Here is a 21,443-nt window from a genome sequence, read left to right as displayed (position 1 = left end):
CACGCAATTTAACAAGAAATCTAGCTACACCTCCTTAGACTACTTATCTGAATTTATCTGCAAAATTGAGGCTTCTAGTCATCCTGAGAACCCAAACGCAGATGTCAGCCCTCTGAAGAAAGGATCTGGAGACAGCTTTCTTAGCATGCAAGGAACTGTTCTCCAGCCCTCCTGACATCACAGCTGGAGCAGGTTAAGGTATATGACCTCCCACATAAAACCTGAGTGTGACCTAAAACAGGGGAACCTAATGCAGCTTCTCTTTGTCAAGAGCCATTCAGCAGCTGCTCTGTTAGGTGCACCAGACATGAAGGACTCTTCATGGTGTCTGCATTGTGCTTCTACAGCAGACTTAGGTGGTGGTGTAGAGCCACCAGAAATAGGTGACCTGCAGACCAGACAGTGCTATGCACTGCCTGCCATCTGCCTCTCATTAAGAGGTTCTTCCCCTGCAGTGCTAAGAAGGTCCATCATCAGAGGAAATCCCTTTGAGTTTATCAGACAGTGTGGCCTTCTAAACTCCACTGTTTCCTTTGGGTGTGTGCTGCCATCATTTAAGAAACCCATTGCTGCACAGGCAGCAAGGCTAGGGAGAGTCTGGAGATCTGAGAAGTGGGAATGTGTGTCCTGGTATCTGAAAACACAACATCAGTTTTCCCATTTTTGCCCCAGTGCCTGGTTTGTTTCTGTTTATTTCAGGCTGAAATATTTCTGAAAGCCTTACTTCAACCAGCAGCCCTGCACAGGCTGTTGGGAACAATGCTATCATTGGACATGCTATGTACTCTTTTAATATAAATGCAAATGCGTTTTTCTATGACTAATTGTTGAGATTAATCCAATTTGTTTTCACAAAAAGCCAACACCATTTATTTAGATTTTCTAAACCGTGCTGTACCTCCTGAGTACAGTCCTGTCAGGATTTATTTAAAAACAGTTATTTAAATGAGGATGCCTTTTGGTATGCTGCAGGCCATCTGTGAAGAGCTCAGATAAAGGTGAGGCATTTAAGTGAGGCTGTGAATTAACTGCAAAGGCTCTGTGACTCTGCATTAGGGACTTCTACGTCGAAGCAGCTGTAATTTCTGATCTGTATCTAACTTTTAAACTCTTCTGTAGAATCTTCAGTTTAATGCAGTCAGGCAAGTACCAGAACCTACAAGGAGATCTGCTTCACTAAGATGCAGTGAAATACAAACTGCTAAAGCCTACAAACAAACCAGCCACCAGAAACCAGACTGCTCGTGGCTCCGTCCTGCTTCTGTCTTTCCTAGCTAAGCACAGCTGGAGCAAACACAGCCCCTTTATCAAGCACCACTTCACGAAGTTCCCTCCAGTGTCAGCAGCACCTTCAGTTCTAAACTGGACTCAAATTACAAACAAGAGATTCAGCACTGAATCAGACTTGTGCTTCAGCTGGCTGCTGTTCACTGAACATGCTAAAAAAACCATCCCATTGTTTGTTTGCTTATCAAGGCATGGAGCCACGAGGCACTACGGGCTGCTCAGTTCACTTTTCCCAGTGTAAGAATCTGCTCCTAACCACACCTCAGTTATCAACCTTGCACCCGCTCAGTGCTGCTACTGAAAAGCTGCTCACTTCCCTGCAGTGTAACACTGAGGGCCTGAATGCCAGCCCAACTCCTTTACGGACTGTGGGACGAAGTACATTACTGAGTGCAGCCACTGTTCTACTGTCAAGAAGAAAAGTTATCGTAATTTAGATTATAAAAGCTACAGCAAGTCTTAAATAAAACCTTTATGCACAGCTGAAGTCTGAGAACGGGTGTTAAAACAGTCCCACATTCATGTGTTCACTGCAATAGCAATGAAGGTCTGAAAGACACCCAGCACAGGTCTAGCTATCCACCAGGACTGCTGTTTCCATCTAACTCAACCCATAGCACTACCACAGCACACCAGCCCCCCTGTAAGAAGGGCATGCAACTTTCTGGCCGCACAACATCCCAGAGGAAACCGATCTTGATGTCCTTTCAGGGCCACTTGCCTTTCCACCAGTTGCTGAGGCACTTTTGTACAACCTCACTCCTAGCAGTGTCAAAAGACAGGACGATGGTCATTTTGTGACTGACAACAAGAATCTGTTCACATGTTTATTCTGAATCTCACTTCTTCAGCTGACACTTATCTTTGGATACTGGCATGGCTCTGAGTGTCCAGTGATATTTTTCCAAGTGATAATAAGAACCAAAGCTCAGGTAGGAAGCAATCCAGAGTCTCAGAAAGGGTTTTATGCAGTGAATGGAGAAGAAACACCTCCCCAGAAGTGTCCTATCAAATCAGATTTATCTACTGAAAAGCCTGCCAGAAAAAGAGCATGAGTGTGCCTGACTTTTTTCAGTATGTATCAGCTGTAGGACAGCCACTCTGAGATCAAACCTCACTGTGAAGGCAGAATGACACCTCCTGATGTCAGCAAGCAGCATTCTGCCACGCACAGGCAACAGCATGCTGCTGGTCTGACAGAAATGGCATCAGACCTCCTGGAATTACAACACAGCCAAGGAAGAAAACCTGGGATCAAGCAGGGAATCTGCCAATATTTGGAATGTGTCTCAGATATCTAGCTTAGGTTTTGTTTCTCTTGTTCTTGCCTCCTCACATAGGCAGCATTGCAGATCAGTCCCAATTACAGTAAGTAAGGTTTCCAAAGAGAACAGCTCAGCAGATCATTTTTGATAGAGTCCCAAATCCTGCAGGATCTCAGCAGTGATCCATCAGACAGGCAGTGAGCTTCCATGTGAAGTACACTGCACATCTACACCACCCTTACTACTGATTGTTTTTGTTTGTGCCTGTTTCAATTTCTAAACTGTGTGGTTATTTGCTCAGTCAGAGTATTTTTATTAGTACTATATTTTAAAGGGTTATTGAGAGCTTTTATTTAGCTGACAAATATCATTTGGTAAGTTGCTCCCTCACACAAGGAAGCAGATTTTTTTTCTCCTTTCCCTAGTGTGGATTTATTATTCTAAAAGACGTGTGCTGCACACTTGAGGGACAGTAGATTCCCAGTCCCATTCCTTGCTGCAGCAGCAGCAAGGGGTCTTTGACAATTCCGTCTGGCCACAGTTAAAATACTGCTAAGAAGCAAGAGGCTGGAGAATCCAAACCCAATGTCTGAGTGCACTGGAGCTTGCCCTGGTTCCCACTTTGCTATTAGAGCAGCAAAATGCCCAGCCCACATCTGTGTATGAGTTACCATGACTGGACTCACCCTTGGCCAATTTTTTCAAATCGAGTGTATTTCTTCTTAGGGTCTCCCACACTCACAATGCTCCCTGAAAGAAAGAAAAGATAAAAGATGTTCACTTGAACATGGAGATACCACCTTCGGACAGATCAGAAATGCAGCCACACTGCCCAGGGCTGCCAGCTGCATGTGGGCTGTTGGGTAACAACAGCAAAGCAGGCAGCAGCACAGACAGCCCCACAGAAACTGGCTTCCTACAGTCCTTTAGAGATTGCTCTGTGTGACAGAGAACTGACAGCACAGAAGAAAACTGATAGGAGATGGAAATCAGAAATGAGCAAGAATCAGTGCAAGTGCTTCTCTGTTTACAAACACTGATGAGATCTGAAATAACAGAGCCTTGCTTCCTTATAGACAAATACTCTGATTCTACAGAAGGTTTAATGCTCTCAAAGATTAAATGCCCCTAGGGTTCTGGAACCAATTGTTATAAACAGATGTCACTGTCAGAATAGAAAGCCTACAGTATAGTTTTTCCAGGTAGAAATCTCAGCTTTTCAGTCATTTGCCAAAATTTTGGTCCCACCCTTTAAAAAAAAAAAAAAAAAAAAAAAAAAAGTACATCTTGTAACATTATTTTTTAGAAACTATGATCCTCATAATTGATTACGGGGTTAAGTTACAAAGGAGACCTTGCTTGTGCCATTCTAACAGCTGCACTCCTTTCCTTCACTCTGATCCAGGCAACAAGCATCTGGTCTGACTCGGCAGTGCACAAATGCTGATCTTCACCATTAGGAGAGCCATGCTGCGTAAGGAGACCAGCAGTACTGCTCAGGAGCTGGCACTACAAGGACAGCTGCACCAACTACCAACAACTGCGGGCAAGTGCAGGATGCACGAAGCAGGGCAGGTGGGCTGCTGCCAAGGGCATGGGGCAGCCGAGGTCCAGAAGCAGTCTGGAGCATGTGTGCCACTGAAGGCACAACAACAACATGCACAGCTTGCTGGTTTCCTGCCCACTCAGAGATGTAGGCAGCGGGAAGGAGAGAATGCAGTAATTAGGATACTATGCTTGTACCAAGTGAAAGAGCCAAAATCTGATAAACTCAAATCCAAAGGAGTAATTCAAAAACACTATTGTTTTTTCTGGTCCAGTAGTTGCCAAAAATACAAATGGCAACACCTAAGCTGATGACTAAATGGCAGTTCAAGACTTCAAAATGAAAAGCAAAATAAAAATGGCATCAGGGCCATGCAAGAGAAGACAATTGTTTTTTCTTTATAATCTTTTATAATCTTTTCTTTATAATCAGCACAATGTAACCCACGTCCTTTGGGTGCAATTGCATTGCTTCTTTCACCTCAGTTACACTGACCTCAGTGTTGAGTTCCTTACTGCAGCTGAAGCACCCCTCAGAACAGGGTGCTCACAGACACAAGTGCTGCAGCAGAGGCAGGGATGTGCAGGCCGGTGAGTCTCACCTCCGTGCCTGGGAAGATCATGGAACAGATCCTCCTGGACAAGATGCTCGATCACATAAAGAATGAGCATGTGATCCGAGACAGCCAGCACGGCTTCACCAAAGGAAGGTCATGCCTGACTCATCTTGTGGCCTTCTATGATGGAGTGACGGCATTGGTGGACGAAGGGAAAGCGACCGATGTTATTTACCTGGACCTGAGCAAGGCCTTTGACATGGTCCCCCACCACATCCTCATCTCCAAATTGGAGGGAAGTGGATTTGATGGGTGGACGACCCGATGGATAAGCAATTGGTTGAAAGGCCGCAGACAGAGGGTGGTGGTCAATGGCTCCATGTCCAGGTGGAGGCCGGTAACAAGCGGTGTCCCCCAAGGGTCTGTCTTGGGACCGGTGCTCTTTAACATCTTTATTAATGACATCGATGAGGGAATTGAGAGCACCCTCAGCAAGTTTGCTGACGACACCAAGCTGAGCGGTGCGGTTGATACGGTGGAAGGAAGGGATGCCATTCAGAGGGACCTCGACAGGCTGGAGGGCTGGGCTCGGGTGAACCTAATGAGGTTCAACACGGCAAAGTGCAAGGTTTTGCATTTGGGCCGGAAGAACCCCAGGCACCCGTACAGGCTGGGAGGAGTGGTCCTTGAGAGCAGCTCGGCAGAGAAGGACCTGGGGGTCCTGATGGACGAGAGACTGAACATGAGCCAGCAGTGCGCTCTGGCAGCTCGAAAGGCAAATGGGATCCTGGGCTCCATCAGGAGAGGGGTGGTCAGCAGGGACAGGGAGGTGATTGTCCCTCTCTACTCGGCTCTTGTGAGGCCCCATCTGGAGTCCTGTGTCCAGGTGTGGAGCCCTCAGTACAAGAAAGACAGAGATCTTGGAAAGGGTACAGAGGAGGGCGACTGAGATGATCAGGGGGCTGGAGCACCTCCCCTATGAGGACAGGCTGAGGGAGTTGGGCTTGTTCAGCCTGGAGAAGAGAAGGCTGCGGGGTGACCTCATTGCAGCCTATCAATACCTGAAGGGAACCTACACCCAGGAGGGGAGTAAACTCTTCAGAAGGGCTGACAATAGCAGGACTAGGGGAAATGGATCCAAGTTGAAGGAGGGAAGATTTAGGTTGGATGTTAGGGGGAAGTTCTTCACAAGGAGAGTGGTTGGGCCCTGGAACGGGCTGCCCAGGGAGGTTGTGGATGCCCCGTCCTTGGACGTGTTTAAGGCCAGGTTGGACGGGGTCCTGGGCAACCTGATCTGAATGTGTGTGTTTGGTGGCCCTGATAGGCAGGGGGGTTGGAACTACATGATCCTTGAGGTCCCTTCCAACCCGGGTGATTCTGTGATTCTGTGCTGCTGCCCCTGCACACGACCTCCTCCTCACCTCCAACAGTCACAGCACCACCAGCTCTGTGTGGGCACCAGCAGCTGACCTGGGCTGTGCCATCCTTCCCAACAGGCAACCTATGCAGCAAGAGCTCACCCAGTGCCACCTTCCTGGTCTGCACCGCAACCAAGGTGGGACTCACCAAAACGTGCAACAGAAGGTGAAGCTTTTAGTCTGCTGCACAAAAATGGGCCCTCTCAATGAACTCTCTCTTCAGCCAAGAGGAATATGATCAGGGGATTCTGGGTCCCCTTTCTCTAACCAAAGGCAGGTAATAGGAAAAACCCTGTGTTGTCAGTGTCTGGTGAGGTGCTATTCTCAGCTAATGAATGGAACTGCTTCCCCATCAGGAACAAGAGCAGAAGTTCATGGAGGTTTGTGTTAGAAAAGAATACAGAAAAAAAGACTGAAAAAAAAGACATTTTGAATAACCATTTTCCAAACTTACTACCGATTTTGCAGCTCACACTTCTGCAGTTCAAAACCTGAGCGGCTGCTTCTGCCTGTTAATTGTTTGTGGCTGATTTCCTGTGACTGAGCCAACGTCTGTCCAATAGCACAGCACTGAAAGCAGCAGCCTGACTGTGTGCAGCTCCAGCTCAGAGGAGCACTCCCTGTGCAGGACCAAGACTAACACACTGACTACTGCGAGGTCTTTAAGAACTTTTTTTTATCAAGTCCTAAATTAAATGGATAAGAAAGCACAATTTGGCCACTTCTGTTTTATAACTGCAGCAGAACATATTCATGATTTCATTACAGAGAGTTTTGTTTGATCTTATCTCAATATTACAGGCTTTACTCCCTAGGAAAACGCGTAATGAAATTGTCTCTACAAAAGCCCAGCTTATTTCAAGCAGAGAAGAATTAGGAAAGCAATTTAAGATAAAAGAAGGCAGGGGACACCTTCATAAAAGAAGCATGAAATCAATTGCAGAGGAAGCCGGCAAGGTGAAGAAGTGCTGTGAGTTCAAAAGCAAACAAAAACCAACACAACGCACATGCTTTGATGTAATCAGCCCAGGACTACTGCAAACGAGCGCTGGCCACAATTTCAGATAGCTTCATGAAAGCAAAGAAAGATTTTCACTGCCCACATCTCAGTTTGCCCACGGCAGATCTTCAGACCTTGTTTAACAAACAAATTCTTAAGAAAAAAAATGAACTATGAGAGCACGTAACACTTCAGAGGCATAACCTGCAGTAACTTAAGGGCTCAGCCTCCATTTGAGGTCCATGAGTGTCAATAAATAATACGCATGCTTACACTCAAGTATGCACGTGCCTGCAGATCTCATGGCAGAAGCCTGCCTCAAACAGCCCCAGGTGAAGGAGCTATATTCTCTCCCCTTATAAGCTGACATACCTGCAGGTGAATCCCCTGCTCTGGAATAAACACCTGAATTATTTAATTACCTCCCCAGCCAAAGCCATGGAACTTGTCCCGCCACCGCCCCCTACCGGCAGTGACACCCAGTCCTACGCAGTCCTGCAGGCACAGAACACCCCAACACCAGCAGCAGCACTCACAGCTAGGAAAGGCTTCAGCCTCTGCAGCGACATGCACCATTGGTGGCAGGGAGGGAATGCGTGACACCACGGTTGGCTTTCACAGCAATCAGCCTCTGTACTGGGAAGAAGCCACAGCCAGACTGGGCGTAATATTAACAGCTTTGAGATAAACACTGAGGGCAGGAGTCAATCCACTGACTGTGCTACCAGGTAGCAGGAGACACAGAATGAACTAAGGTATCTTATGAACCCAACAGGTTACTGCCTGATAACACAGAACTGCAAGCTAGTATGTGCAAGAAGCTGATTAAATGGGTTGTGCTACAGAATCACTAAGAGCTTCATGTGTTTATATGATCCATGGAGGGCTTTAGGGACAACAGCTAGGATTCCAGTAGTAACTCACTGTGCATTAGCTATGTCACACTGCCACGAAAATTGAGGAATACACAGTGGGTACGCAGGAGGCTATAGCTCCTGAGAAACACCTGCAATGCAGTTTTACCTGGTCAGGTCACATGTGTGCCTCGTTGAAGCATCTTTATAAGTATAAAGCTAAGAAATAAAATAAAGATTGCTACAAAAAGTATTTTCTTCTGGGGTACACTGAAAAAATCTGTTCTTCTCTATCCATGGTTCTTTCAAAGGAGTCCTCTTTGACTAAATGGGAATTCTTCTAACAGCAAGCTCAGAAACAATGGTAGAAATGATGGTAACCCCAGTAACTACATCACTAGAACATCCTGGGGAGGAGACCCAACGGAGGCTGAAGGAATCTGCTTCATTCTGTAACTGTCTACAGGTTAACAAACAAACAAAAGCAACAACCAACAACACACACACACAAAAAAACCAACCAACAAATCCAAGAAATTTCTGCAAAATATGTTGGCTCCGATGACTGGTGAGAAGTCAGGAATTTAAGATAATTTAGGAAGCCAAATATTCTTTTAACTTTGGGCATCAGCACACTGGAGTTCAGTAGGACATTCACTAGGCCACAGCCTTCTGCTGAAGCAGAAATAATCTCCTCTTTAGCCTTCAGCACAGACAGAAGCTCAGGCAAATCCAACTCAGTCAGAGCTGCCCCTGGAGGCAGAAGGAATGCCCACAGTGTTCTCCCACTCCCTACAGGCACAGTAACAGTTTGCATAGGGAGTTGTGAGACCCAGCAGTGCTGAACTGGAGATGAACGCTTCTCCACGTACTTGAGATATGCACACAGGACGCTGCTTTACCAGACAGGAAAGACAGAATACATACTCAGTTTCTCTAGGATCTCCTCATCTGTCATCTTGGATTTTTTCCGCTGCCGGTCTGTGTTTCTGTACAAAGTGTTTGTGTTGGAGTTTTCAGGCTGGGGAGTGGTGGCTTCTTTAGCTGGTGCTGGTGCAGCGACAGGTTCGATTACGGAGCGCGTGTAGATCTGTGACAATGAATAGTTCATGTCAAAAAGGTGACCTGCAGAGGTGCCCTGAAACCATATTTCAAACAGAGGTGCCAGGAAGATGCTACCCGCCACATCCAGGGCTTAAAACGTTCATTTTCACTCTCCGCTTCTCTAAGCGGATAAGGAAAAACAAAGGCTACCTTTATGCAAGTTCAGGGTCAGGGCTCAATTTTCATTTATTTTCTGGAAGGTGACAAATGGTTACTTTACTGTGTTGACAGACTACAGAAAAAGATGTATTGGGGTCTGAGAGCCTTGCTCCCTTCTGCTCATCTGTTTATGTGGGATACAAAATGACTGATCTAATGGAACTCTTAAAAATTTCAGGGATGGCACCAACATAGCACTGAAGGCAACAGTTTTGCAACAGAAATACTCAGCATTAGGAGTGGTTTCATCAGTTAGGACAGCTGCCTGAACAGAAACAGAGCATTTTCCTTTTCTCATCGCAACTACTCAACTAACTTCTCACTGGTGATCTCAAGTTTTAAGTTCCACTAGGAACTGCATTCCAGTCCTTTAGACTTCTGCCTGCTCTTTACAATGCACACCTGGGTAGGATGCTTCTCACCAAACTTCTGTCATGCAAGAGTGCAACCCTAAGCAGTTTATTTAACTCCTTACATGTGGAGAGGGAGGGCTACCTCCAGGGACAGTTCTACACGTCCCACAGGAGTGTGAAAGGCACCTGATGACCGCTCTCCCTACAAAGGTCCTGTGGACCAACTTGTGCACTGTTACAGCAGTAGCACTGAACGACACAGTGCTACCTCTTATCTGACACTAAGATAAAATTCACTGTTTTAATCAGCATCACAGGAAACTCTCAACTAGACAATTAAGCTCAAGCCGATCTCCTGGCATCAGTAGGTTGGGTGAAGCAATAGCCCATGGCTGTACTGCAGCCCTCACCCACAAACACACAGCTCAGAATGGCACTGCAGCAGTGCTGCCCAAAGCCAGGACCTACTGATTTCGTGTGTTCAGGCCGCGGTGCAATAACAGGCGGAGGTTCGTTGTCATCTTCTTCTTCCTCATCTTCTTCATCCTCTTCTTCAGAAACCGATGGTGCTAATGGGGGTTCTGATGCTGTTTTTGTGCTCTGCAGACAGACAGTACCATGAGTGACAGCCACCACTGGGCACTGGGAGGTCTGGTAAGTATGAACAACTTCTGTCTGCTCAGATATCACCAACAGCCTCTGCATCCTTACAGCAAGGCCCACACCCTTCAGTCCCCCACCACCACTTACAGGTTAAAGCTTACCACGCTTTGTTAATTCCCCTCAGTGTTTTATATTTTCGCTCTGTACTTATTCATAGTGAACTACGTGTGGACTCCTGAACTGTGCCCAAACATCACTGGAGCGATAAATTATACGAAAACAACTAAAACATTCCCATCAGTTTTCTCAAAGTCTGGTTTTACCAAAAGTAGTGTTTGAATATGTCACTAGAAACCCCACCTGGCTACTAGTTAATTGCTTTGGCATTGCAAAAATGGTAGCAGTTAATTAAGTTAACAGGTGTCTGCTGGCTAGGTTAATTAACACACTTCAACACACAAAGCCTCCCGCATTGTCTTGCCAGGAATTTTATTTTGCAGGGAAAGGCTGCTCGTTTCTCTTTTATTTCACCCCTGGGGTGGTCATATTGCATGCTTTCACAGAGCCAAATTTCCCTGTTTAGCAGCTCCTTTTTCGCTGTTGTCCTCCTTCCCTAATCATAAGGCAGCAAACAGATTCCCCACTACCTCTGCCTCGCTTTGCCCTGCAGGCAGCGGGAGCCCCTCGCCATACCTGTGCTATGCCTGGCAACACACACAGCGTGCTCCATGAGACCCTGCTCCAGCACCAGCCTTTTAATGGTAAAGGGAGAAAAAGGCCACCAATATGGCCTGTATAAGTAGAGACTGATACATAAGATATTCTAAACACTGGTTTGAAGAGCAATGTTAAAGGTGTATGGCACTGTCATATATTAAATCTGCGTATCTCTTTCTGTACATCATGAGCAGTTTGCTTACATGGGGAAAAGATGATCTAGGAAAAAATAAGGAAGGGAATAATCACATTTCTGTTCTGTTCAACTCTTATTAACTACTTTTTCCACTGGGCTCCACGTTTGGTCTGACAGAACTGAACTGTGCAGCTAGAACATATACAATGTCATATTACTTAATGCCAGAGCCCCATTAAGGAGTGAAATGAAATTACAGTGACTGCAAGGGCTGCTCGCTCCTGTCGGAGCAGTTTGCTCTGCAGGACAGCATGAGCCCACATGCTGCCCATGGGCACCTCCCCAGGGCTGAGCCCCAGCACAGACCGGAGCACTGCAGCACCCTCTGGATGCCACAGATGGGGACAGATACCTGGAAGGCCCCACAGTGCCCCCATGGGACCTGAACTGCCTTTAGAAGTTTTGTTCTATGAAAGAGGCATCAACTGAAAAGCAACAACAACAAATAAAGTAAACAAAGATGATTTTCATTTAATTCTACACCGTCTGTGCTGTGTAATCACAGATCTAAAATTATGTTGCTTAGCACTTGAAAATAAAGGCCAAATTCCCACTCAATCATTTGCTATTTAAAGCAGCAACATTAACACTAATAAATCTGGTCAATATTAATGCGAATGTCATGAGTACATCTTTGGGATTGCTATGGCAATTCAGTATTAATTAGAGTGAATCATTACTTAAAACTTTCTTTCAATGGCTCCAGTGAGTTACATATCAATTATAACCTTATTCATATTCAGCTACATAACCAGCTGCACTGAGGATAAATCATGAAATTTAATAGAAACGAACTGTAAGTTGCTAAAGCTATATTAAAATGGGCTAATTAGACAGTACTGCATATTGTTGTGAATTATATATTCTACCACGGCTAAGAACAGTAAGCAATCTTCTGGCTGCAAACCCAGACTTTCATATGTAGGAAAGTTCTTAAAGGGAAAATTAGAAGATTGGTGCTCGGGGAGACACTGAGATGCTACCTCCCTGCAGCCCACCAGGCCAGCACGACCTCACGGAAGCCAAAGCTCACTGCCTGTTCTGCAGCCAAGCACTACAGAAGGAAAAGGTGACATTCACACTCACCGAAGGATGAGCTTCTATGTATCCGTGGGCACTTTTATCTGCAACGTGTAGGGAAAGCAACACAGTTACAAAGCAGTATCTGCTATGGGGAATCCCACCCAGCAGTATATTCACACTGACACTGTTTTTCTTTCACAACATCCTTGCAGTAGCAAGAGTGATTTCACAAAGAAAGCAAAGTAACAATATAGCAGGGTGTTTTTTTTTTTCCTCTGTTCCTCCAGTCTACTGCTATCCCGGCTTTGCCAGTAAATAAAATACAAAGAAAAATGGTTAAAAAAAAAAAAAAAGAAATGCAAATTGTTCTTTAACATCCAATGCTTCTGTTCCCCCGAGAGCTGTTTGTTTAATAAGCTGCACGCAGTGATGCTCTCTGGCTTGCTAAGTGTACAACCCCCAGGGGTTCTGGGGAGCCCCATGCTTTGGGCACTTTATTGCAACACAGTGCAGTAACAGCTCTGTCAAGATGTTAAGTCCTACTTTCAGTGCTGAACACAGATACACTCCTCCCTCATACTGTGGGTAATGTTGAGTTTGGGAGCAAACACTAATTATTGTGAATTCAGCACTCATCACAGAAGCACTTGCTACCTTAATGGACATTAAGTATCAAGACAGACAGTTAAATTCTTCAATTATGAACCTTAGGAAAAAGATGCTTTCCCTACAAACAATGGCAAATATTAACACCTTCTGGAAGGAACTGCACAGTTTTTAGAAGGAGCTCAGAGCTGCTGCCCCACTCTGCGTTTTGGAGGTCATATGGGTTGAACCAGCAAAGGGAGGAAATGAGAGACCCTGCTGCCAGACTTCTACAAGGAGGATTTGAACGGCTGCAGGTTAAGTCTGAAATGCTGCTGGAGGCAGACAGCCCCTCATTAGCTGAACATGTCAACACAGGCTTTACCAAAGTAAATGTACCTTGCTGGTATTTTCATTTTGAATGTGTCTCACTTATTAAGAAACAGCAGAACACATCAACACAGAACTCAGATACACTGCTTTTAGGAAATCCTCTGCTTTTTTTGCTGGATTTATTGCAAGCCAGTGCTTGTCAAGCAAAATGAAAAAAATAGGCCAAAGGAAACAAAAAAAGAGCGAACTACAGCACAGACTCACTCTTGCTTTCTTGTTTTTGCAATGCTGTACTACAATTTTGCAGACTGTACACAACCAAGAGAAAAAATGACACCAATGTCTGCAGGCTTTAGCAAGGTAATGCCTAGCTCATGAGGATCTTCCTGGAATGCTGCAGAGGTTGCTCTGGACATCATTACTGCCTTCCTTCTTCTCCCCTGTGGCCAGAGCCCATTTTGGGCTCCACTATAGCAGCCATTTGGAGTTTCTTTGCGCATTTCCAGGTAGCAGCCTTATCTTCTCTATAAAAATATCTCATGTAAAAAGCTTTAAAATTCTTCATAAAATAACACAAAAATTCCTCAGAGTTCATTGCTCTTAGGTGCCAACAGTAACTGATGGACTGAACAGACATCCTTTGTACCCCAAACTGAGAAGAAAGAAGGATGCAAAGAAGAAACAGAAAAAAGCAAACACCATTTTTGGCCACAAATGCCCGTGATGGCAGCAACCGCTCCATCTGGTGTCTTATTTAGTTCCCACAACAAGAAGTCAGAGTATCAATGACAGTCAGAGGACAAAAGGGCAAATTAACTCATCTCACACGTGGAGCATCCCACAGTGCCATTTTCTGAGGTTGACTGTTGACCACTGCACATTCCAGAACTTCAGCTGGACGTCCCCTTTTTTGCAGCAAGATGTTCACTTACCTCCTGACGTAAAGCTCATGTATTTCTGGTTGTTAACTGTTTCTTTGGAATCATAAAATTTGAGGACGTCTAGAACTGCTTGAGGATTCTTCTTCTGCTCTAGTTTTGTTATGTTGGAGGTCTGTAGTAGCCTGGCCCACTGCTCTGGAATGCCCTGCAGATGTCAAGTGGAAAGAACGTGAATTAAGAGCATAGTACAGCTGCAGCTGTACAGATCTTTACCAAGATCCCATGCTACCTGTAAGATTACTTTCAGAAATTCTGATTGATGCTTTACAATTAAAATTAGAAGCATATACAGTAGATGCAATCATTCTCTTCTCTATCAAAATACAGAGCTAAAACCAGGATCCGACTTTAAAAAGAAAAGAAAGTTATGATTGTGATAGGAAAAAAAGTGCATGAATCTCATCTTTCAATCAACATTGCTCTTCCATGGAATAATGATTTGAGGATTAGCTTGTTTTCCTGGTGATTCAGTGCAGACATGACAAGACTATTCTATATTTGTGGACAACGCCGTGTATTTTAGGAGCTTTACACTGGATTTTTAATGCTTAATAATGCAAACACATGGCTGAAATGATCACTGCTGTCTGATCAAAAGGTAAACCCCACCCTGACAATAATTTTCAGCACATCAGATACCACAGGGAGGTTAAGCCTCTGCATTTAAATTCTCAAAATTGTAACACTGAGTTGTACCGCAGCTGCTGCTGCAAAGGATGCCTCTTTTTTGAGCTCCTGCAGTGTTTTAAGTTGTCCACTGTAGAAATGCAGAAATTCAGGATGCAGGCTGAGTGCCAATGCCTCGTATGAAATCTCAAACAGCTACCAAGGAAGGCATTTGAAAATTGATCTGAACGCTGAAAGCTGCAGCTCTGCATTGGAATCGTATTAACAAAAAGATTGCTTTAAATATCCAGTATAATTTCCTAAATTTGAGAGCCTGTAATTTTCCCCATTTACTGCACGGCTACCATCTACCAGCAAACTGTAGGGCCTAGGAATGGAACACTACACCTGAAGTGCATTTAAGCTTAACCCTTGGTGCCACCCCAACAAGAGACAAACATTTCAATACAGCTTCTTCCTAAGTTCTCTGCAAAACAATGTGTGACATGGGCCTCCAGAGTTTGGGATTAATGAAAAAAGTGGGATAAGCCAAGCAACAAATCTACTGCACACACATCGACCTGCTGCTGCAGTGCTATGACATCTCAAAGAAGCACTTTGATGCAAGCTTCTTTTGGGCCTGTGACGCACCTCTGGGAGCTTCCCTGTGCACATCTGTGAGCCATAGAGATCTGGCTGTAATGGACGTAAATAAAGAAAGAAAAGAAAGTTAAAACAGAATGTGGGACAACTCAGAAGGTGGTAGGAGGTGAAACCAGTGGGCCAAAGTGGGGAAAGTCCCATCTAAAATGGGAGCTCTGAGGCAGATATCAAATAGACTGGGTGGTGGACAGGCTACAGGAAGACAGGCTTAGGAAAACAGAAAAATCACAATCATTGCAAAGTTTGGAAGCATTATTTCCCCTCTTTTCTTTTTCACACCAGTTTTTCTCTCCCTTATAAAAAACACATTGCTGAGGATCAACAGCAAGTGACTGGAAAAATTACTCAGGATTTCATTCTTAAAAATTTTTGTAATGCAAAAAGATAAATATCCAGGCTTCTGCTGATTGTCCAGTTCATAAAGCAATTCGGAATGGCTCTACACATCCAAAATGCTTCTCCAGCCCCAACATCACAGCAGGCCAGAGCATGAGTCAACAGAGTGCCATGGAGAAAGCAGCCATGGAAGTCACAACCAGATTTCACACCAGGAGGCTGTGTGCTGTCATAACCCAAATGATCAGCAAGTGCCACACAAAAATGAGGCAATTCAAAAGAAAGGCTTTATTAGAGGAACAGTGTTCAACTTCGTTGGGTCTATACCACACCTTTCTCCCACTTGCTAATATTATCATCTTGAAACTTAGAAAGTTGGAACATGTTTTGTTCTAGAATGCGGATCAGGAAACCATTTCAAAAATGAATGCCTCACAGAACTCACACCAAAGCCCTGCAAACCACGCTTCTTCCTCCATTCAGAAAACGTTTCTTCAAAATAGATCAATAAGACGCTCTAGAAGCATGCTTCCACCCAGCAGCTTCAAGCCAATTTTATTTGGAACTTTCAGTCCTATTTCTTAGCAAATGTGGTTGCCCCAAGCACGGTGAAATGGACATACGACATACATGTATGTTCAGGAGCAACAACACAGCTTGATGCTCAAACCTGAAAGCCAAAGCTTAGGAGCCCATGCAGGTGTTCCCAGCTTTGACTGGAGATGCAGCTCTGGGGAATCAGGGAATGCAGTGGAGGGTGGCTGTTAGCAAATGGCTCAATGCACTGCACAACCAGCAGAGCAAACACACACAGCAACTGTCATCATTTGAAACAAACAAACAGAAACACAAAAGCAAGCAAACAAAAGAAACCATACATTCACACTTTCGCTTACTGCACATTCCCATGGCACTTCCAAACTCCTGAAGGAGACAGTGTGGTCACCAGACAGCGAGACACTTCAGCTGACACTTCAGCCCCTTTGGTAGGACTGCCCAGCTGATACACCAGTTGTACGCAGGCTGGGACAAATCAAACATGCCCTGTGCCACATGAAATGCAGCACTTGCACACAGAGACCCTGCGGGGGCGACACAAGTTCCTAACAGAGCCGTGCTCTTGCTGGCTGACACTCTGCTCTGCTAGGACTGCAGGATGAGACCTGTGCTGGCAAGCTGCATGGGAGGAGTCACTATTCCTTTGGCTGTAAGAAGTGTTTGCAAGTGACATCTGTTTTATTCTACATATTTTAACTGTAACTGTGTTTCTTAATTACAAGAATATTTCAGTTTCACTCCTTTGAAGACAAGCTACCGTTAAGTTTTCTTTTTTTTTTCCTTTTACTGCTGCTAATGCTGCTGCAGAGTACAGAAACCCTCTGGCCTTTGGGAATGTTTTTGGTAAACAGAAGTGGCAGTAAAAGTAAAAAAGTGATAAAGAAATTCCAGAAATCAGCTGTACTTTGTCCGGGAAGATGATTTGTCCCATCCTGTGTGGTGTATGCAGCTCACACCAGTGTGACATACAGTGACAGCGCGGTCCGACCACTCAGCTCACAGGGTGCTACTGATGGCACACACAACTGCTCGTGTTTCCTCGCACCTCCACAGCTCAATCAAATGTAAACTCACTGCCATGTAAACTCACTTCACTGACAAATGGCTTCAGCACCAGGCAACAGTCTGAGAGAAAATGCTTTGAAGTCCCCTGCAGACTTCAAGGAGCTTCTATCAGACTCATTTTTCCCAGCGCTTCATGTACTTTCTGATGTAAGTAGAGCAAGCTGACTGCTACTTTATTAGCACAGAAATGCATCTGAGCACCTAACCCATGGATGTATTTTGAAGATTACGGGATTAAAATGAATGGACAACATTGCCACTTCCTGAGCACCTCCAAGAGCTGTCTGCAGAGCGGCTGGACTTTGCACATTGGGGCTGTCTGTCTGCAGAGAGACACACTATGCACTATGTGTGGGGTTTTTCAATGCTTTTCTAAAGACTGAATAACCAAGCCCTGTAGCAGCTGGTGGGATTGACAGAAGTGTACACCTGTGTTCTTCCTAGCTTTCATTTTTTGCAAACATTGCCAATAATCCTTGGAGAAAAAGCAGCCTGAATCAGAAGCAGAACACTCCAAGCCCTAAGCTCAACCAATAAAGCTCTCTCTGCAGCCTGGCTGCTGTCATCTGTAGTTTCTGGCAACAGGCAGCTATTTTACCATAAAGGAACTGGAAGTTTTAGTAAATATGCAACACAGCAGTAACTTACTGTGAATTCTCCAGTGACGGCATCAAACCCCACATGAATCGTGTGTTCAAAGTCTGAAGGAAGAGAGATCTCAGGGCGTTCTTTCTCTTTCTTCTTATTGGCTAGAAGCAAAGTGTTAACAAGCACTTATTTTCTGCACAGCTTTTTACTTAAGAAGTTTCACAATTACGTGCACTCAAAACAGTATTTTACGTGTGAAAAACAGTTCAGAGTTTATCTTACTTGACCATGAGACCCAAGTTAATGCAATACCAGCCTGTCAGCCCTTGTCTTGAGAAGGTCTAGAAGGTGATATATCTGATTTTGTTTTTTTTTTTTTTCCAAGAGGTTGCCAAAGCATGGGGCTGTAAGGTCATGGAGTCACCTCAGGTCACCTCTGAGCACTATGGATTCTATCATCAGTTCTTTTCTTCACTGGAGTTTTCATCTCTAGCCATTACATTCCTACTCTCTGGGTTCTGCAGAAGTGAAGAACTCAGGATGTGCACAGTGCCTGTTTGTACGAGTTTGTCTTCTCCAGTATGCTGTGAATCCATCCGAATCAGCCAAATAAGAGAAGAAAGGATATGAAGATAACCAGTCCCTGCAAGTTCAATGAAAGCAGGCAGCTCAGAAGGAGATGAAGGCCCTGCTCCTGCTCCTCACTCAAGCAGAAGACTGACACAGCAGCTTTTCCTGCATAAGCAACCACAGCATCTGCACAGCAACAAAATTCCATAAATGCCACTGGAAAAGCTTCATTTGAGCTTACAACTAACTATAGATATATATCCATAAAAGTCAGTTTTCAAGGAATATAAACACATTTTTGAAGCCTGTTGGCCAGCCTTCACAGACTGGGAAGTACCTTACTGAGGGAAACAGACCTGGAAGCCAGTCAGTCCACACATTTCTCCTCTCTTCCTTATCTAATACCTTATGGGAACGACATCCCTTATGGTCATCCACCTCCTTTGCTTTCAATACCAGCAAACCTCCCTTCAGCCCAGCTGCTGAAGAAAGCTGACAAAGAACAAGCAGAAGAAAGGTTGAGAGGCTGCACTGAGAATCCACGTGCAACAGTGACAGGCCTGGGCAACAGCAACGCTGGCTCTGAACTTCTCCCAAACACACAGATGAAGGCAGCACAAACCCGTGCTCAGACCCCCGCCTGCTGGCAGGCACTGAGCTTCTGGCTTGCCAAGCACCTTCTCTGCTGTGGGTGAACATAACTGTGCGGAGCTCGTTGCTGGGTCCCTTTGTGCCAGGGGCAGATTGCACACAGCTGAAGGGCAATGCCACGCTACCCAATGTGTTCATTGTTTCAGTGAGAACTTACGTGCCCACAGCTGAAGCAGAACAAATACCATGGTGCTCGCTTGCAGAATGTGAAAGTTATTAACGCGAACTCAGCTGAACACAAAGCTCACGCTGAATGAAAATAAATAAATCACATCAACTCGTGTCACTACATTGAGTTATCTACACCTTAGCATCCCACCTCTCCTCTGCTGCCCCTCCTACCCACCCCCTGCCCACCTGGTGACATGCCCTCATCACACTCTGTTGTGCCGATGTGACTTCACACTAATGACTGTGAGAGCCCCTGAGCCAGGAGGTTTGTGCTGTGCTCACCACAAGTACTCCATCAGCATCTCTAAATGCCACCACGTCACCACGATTAAGGGCAATATGAAAGCGTATACGTGTGTCATAGCGACACATCAGCAGGACAGAAAGGAGCAGTTGCTCAGTTCCCATCTTCACCTTTCACACTCCTCGTTGCGGCGTTGCTGACAGCCATGCTACACACGTCACAGCTGCGTGAAGAGTTTGTTCCTTATCTCAGACTCCAGCTTCCCTTTCTACCAACATCAGCCAGGACTCAGCTTCGTAAAACCCACCTTGTGGTGCACTGCCCTTGTAACATAAAGCAATTCTCTGCTCGTGGACATACAATCACCACTCTGCTGTGTCCCACTACTATACCTGCCCACTTGCTGAGCATCTCACCCCTGGGCTGTACCATCACCCCTCACGTCTGCTTTGCTCACAGATAGCACAGCTTCACGGAGCAAATCAGTGTAAGTAATGTTTTATCTAACAAGAAAGGAAAGCTCTCTTTGCCCATTTTTCTTCTTCTACCTTACAGCCTCATTTAGAGGAAGATACTCTGCTCTTCCTAATTAAAGTCCTTAGGATGTTTCTAATCCTTCCTCTGCACTGTTGCATTTATCCTCATTAAATAATTTAACGTCACCTTTCATCTGTACTGCAAGCTCCTCCACAATGTTAATTGATGAATTATTTTCATTTGACATTCAGTAACAATAGCAGCAATATATCACATATAACATAAAGCCTTTTAACCTTCTTTTATCTCAAAGGTGTTGTTGCTTTAATTTCCAGGATAAATGTTGCCAGTTGGAAGACGTCACTTTTGTTCAGCATATATAATTTTTTATTGTAGATAACCAAACTGGCTACTCCTACCTCATCCACTGGCAAGCACATGCAGGGAAATCTGGATTTAAAAGGCCATCAAACTCAGTTTAAAGCAACAGCCCAAAGGCATTACAGGAAATGCTCCTCAGGAGCAGCACTCCCACAGAGGACATGCATCCCAGCTCCTTCCCATGGTCTGCTCCTGCTTCACAAGCCAGACTGCACACATACTGCCTATGCTCCAAACACTGACATGGCATCAACCAGATACAGAATGAGGATTCTTCTTGCAACACTGTCTATCTCCTTCACTACCTAAAAGCTCTGACACTTCTGTCTGTGCCCTGCAACCCACACTGTTCCTGTTTTATGTAAGCTGGCAAAACAATACAATAGGGCATGAATACTTTGGAGCAGGGACTGTTTGGATTCAAGGGTTCTATACTGCATTTTATTTTCTTGTAATTGCCCCCCACACTGCGGTGCTGATGCAGAGCAGTTAGCCACAAGGGCCCACCCACGCTGCCTCAGCAGCTATTACATGGAAAGAGAACAAGCAAAGAGTGCTGTCTTCCACAGGCTGCATCATCATCTGTATTATTATTATTACTCTAAAAGAACAGTTGTTCAGCAGAGAAGTGTGAGTCAGCTGAGCAGCAGCCTTCCTCCAGAGAGGAGAAGACTGACCTCACGCCATGCCCTCCTGTTTGCTCGCCTCCTCATCCTGCCCTGCTTCTTCTTTCATCCCCTCTCCTGCAAGCCTGCTCTTCTTCCCTTCTCCTGCTTGCTGCTCTCCTCATGTCCAAGTCCTGCACCATATCCTGTTATTTCTTCCCTCTTCCCTGGATCCAGGAGCATCCAGAAAACTTAAAAGTCAGACTCCATTTCCATCTGCAGGTAAGCACTAGAAGTGACAGCATTCACTGCAGCTCTTGAGCTACAAGGAGGCTGTGAGCCATGGGGGTCTGCTGCCTACACTGTTCTTTAGCTTCAATATCCTGTAGGGCCTCTGTGGAGCCACCAGTTCAGGCACAGTGTTGATTTATTGCCCAGCACAGTAACTAAGGTAGCTTAACCAACACAAAGCAAGGACGTATTCAAACTGTTGAAGAGCACAAGTCAGCTCTTCCTGCTCTCAGTTCTCCTGAGGAAACAGCTCCCAGCTGAAAGAAAAAGCTAACACTGTGAACTCCACTACAGCTC

The 21,443-nt window shown here is 45.1% G+C and overlaps 1 protein-coding gene and 1 long non-coding RNA gene across 5 annotated transcripts in view; both read right to left on the bottom strand.

Moving 5' to 3' along the window:
• Positions 1–21,443, bottom strand: part of LOC128075848 (uncharacterized) — a 354,845-nt gene that overhangs the window by 14,201 nt on the left and 319,201 nt on the right. The window lies entirely within an intron of this gene.
• The window catches only part of PAK3 (p21 (RAC1) activated kinase 3), a 204,561-nt gene that overhangs the window by 10,844 nt on the left and 172,274 nt on the right, over positions 1–21,443 (bottom strand). For 3 of the 4 annotated variants that reach the window (XM_052672944.1, XM_052672942.1, XM_052672943.1), the window contains 7 exons: positions 17,817–17,917; positions 15,198–15,242; positions 13,932–14,085; positions 12,145–12,182; positions 10,011–10,142; positions 8,854–9,016; positions 3,239–3,302 (listed from right to left, as the gene is read on the bottom strand). In XM_052672944.1, coding sequence (XP_052528904.1) covers positions 3,239–3,302; positions 8,854–9,016; positions 10,011–10,142; positions 12,145–12,182; positions 13,932–14,085; positions 15,198–15,242; positions 17,817–17,917 — 697 coding nt within the window. The remainder of the gene's footprint in view (positions 1–3,238; positions 3,303–8,853; positions 9,017–10,010; positions 10,143–12,144; positions 12,183–13,931; positions 14,086–15,197; positions 15,243–17,816; positions 17,918–21,443) is intronic. The other variant, XM_052672946.1, reaches the window with a different exon arrangement.

This window comes from Tympanuchus pallidicinctus, unplaced genomic scaffold, assembly GCF_026119805.1.
Source record: "Tympanuchus pallidicinctus isolate F22 unplaced genomic scaffold, pur_lepc_1.0 scaffold13, whole genome shotgun sequence".
NCBI lineage: Eukaryota > Metazoa > Chordata > Aves > Galliformes > Phasianidae > Tympanuchus > Tympanuchus pallidicinctus.
Note: the sequence above shows the minus strand (reverse complement) of the source record. Positions and strands in the feature narration are given on the sequence as shown.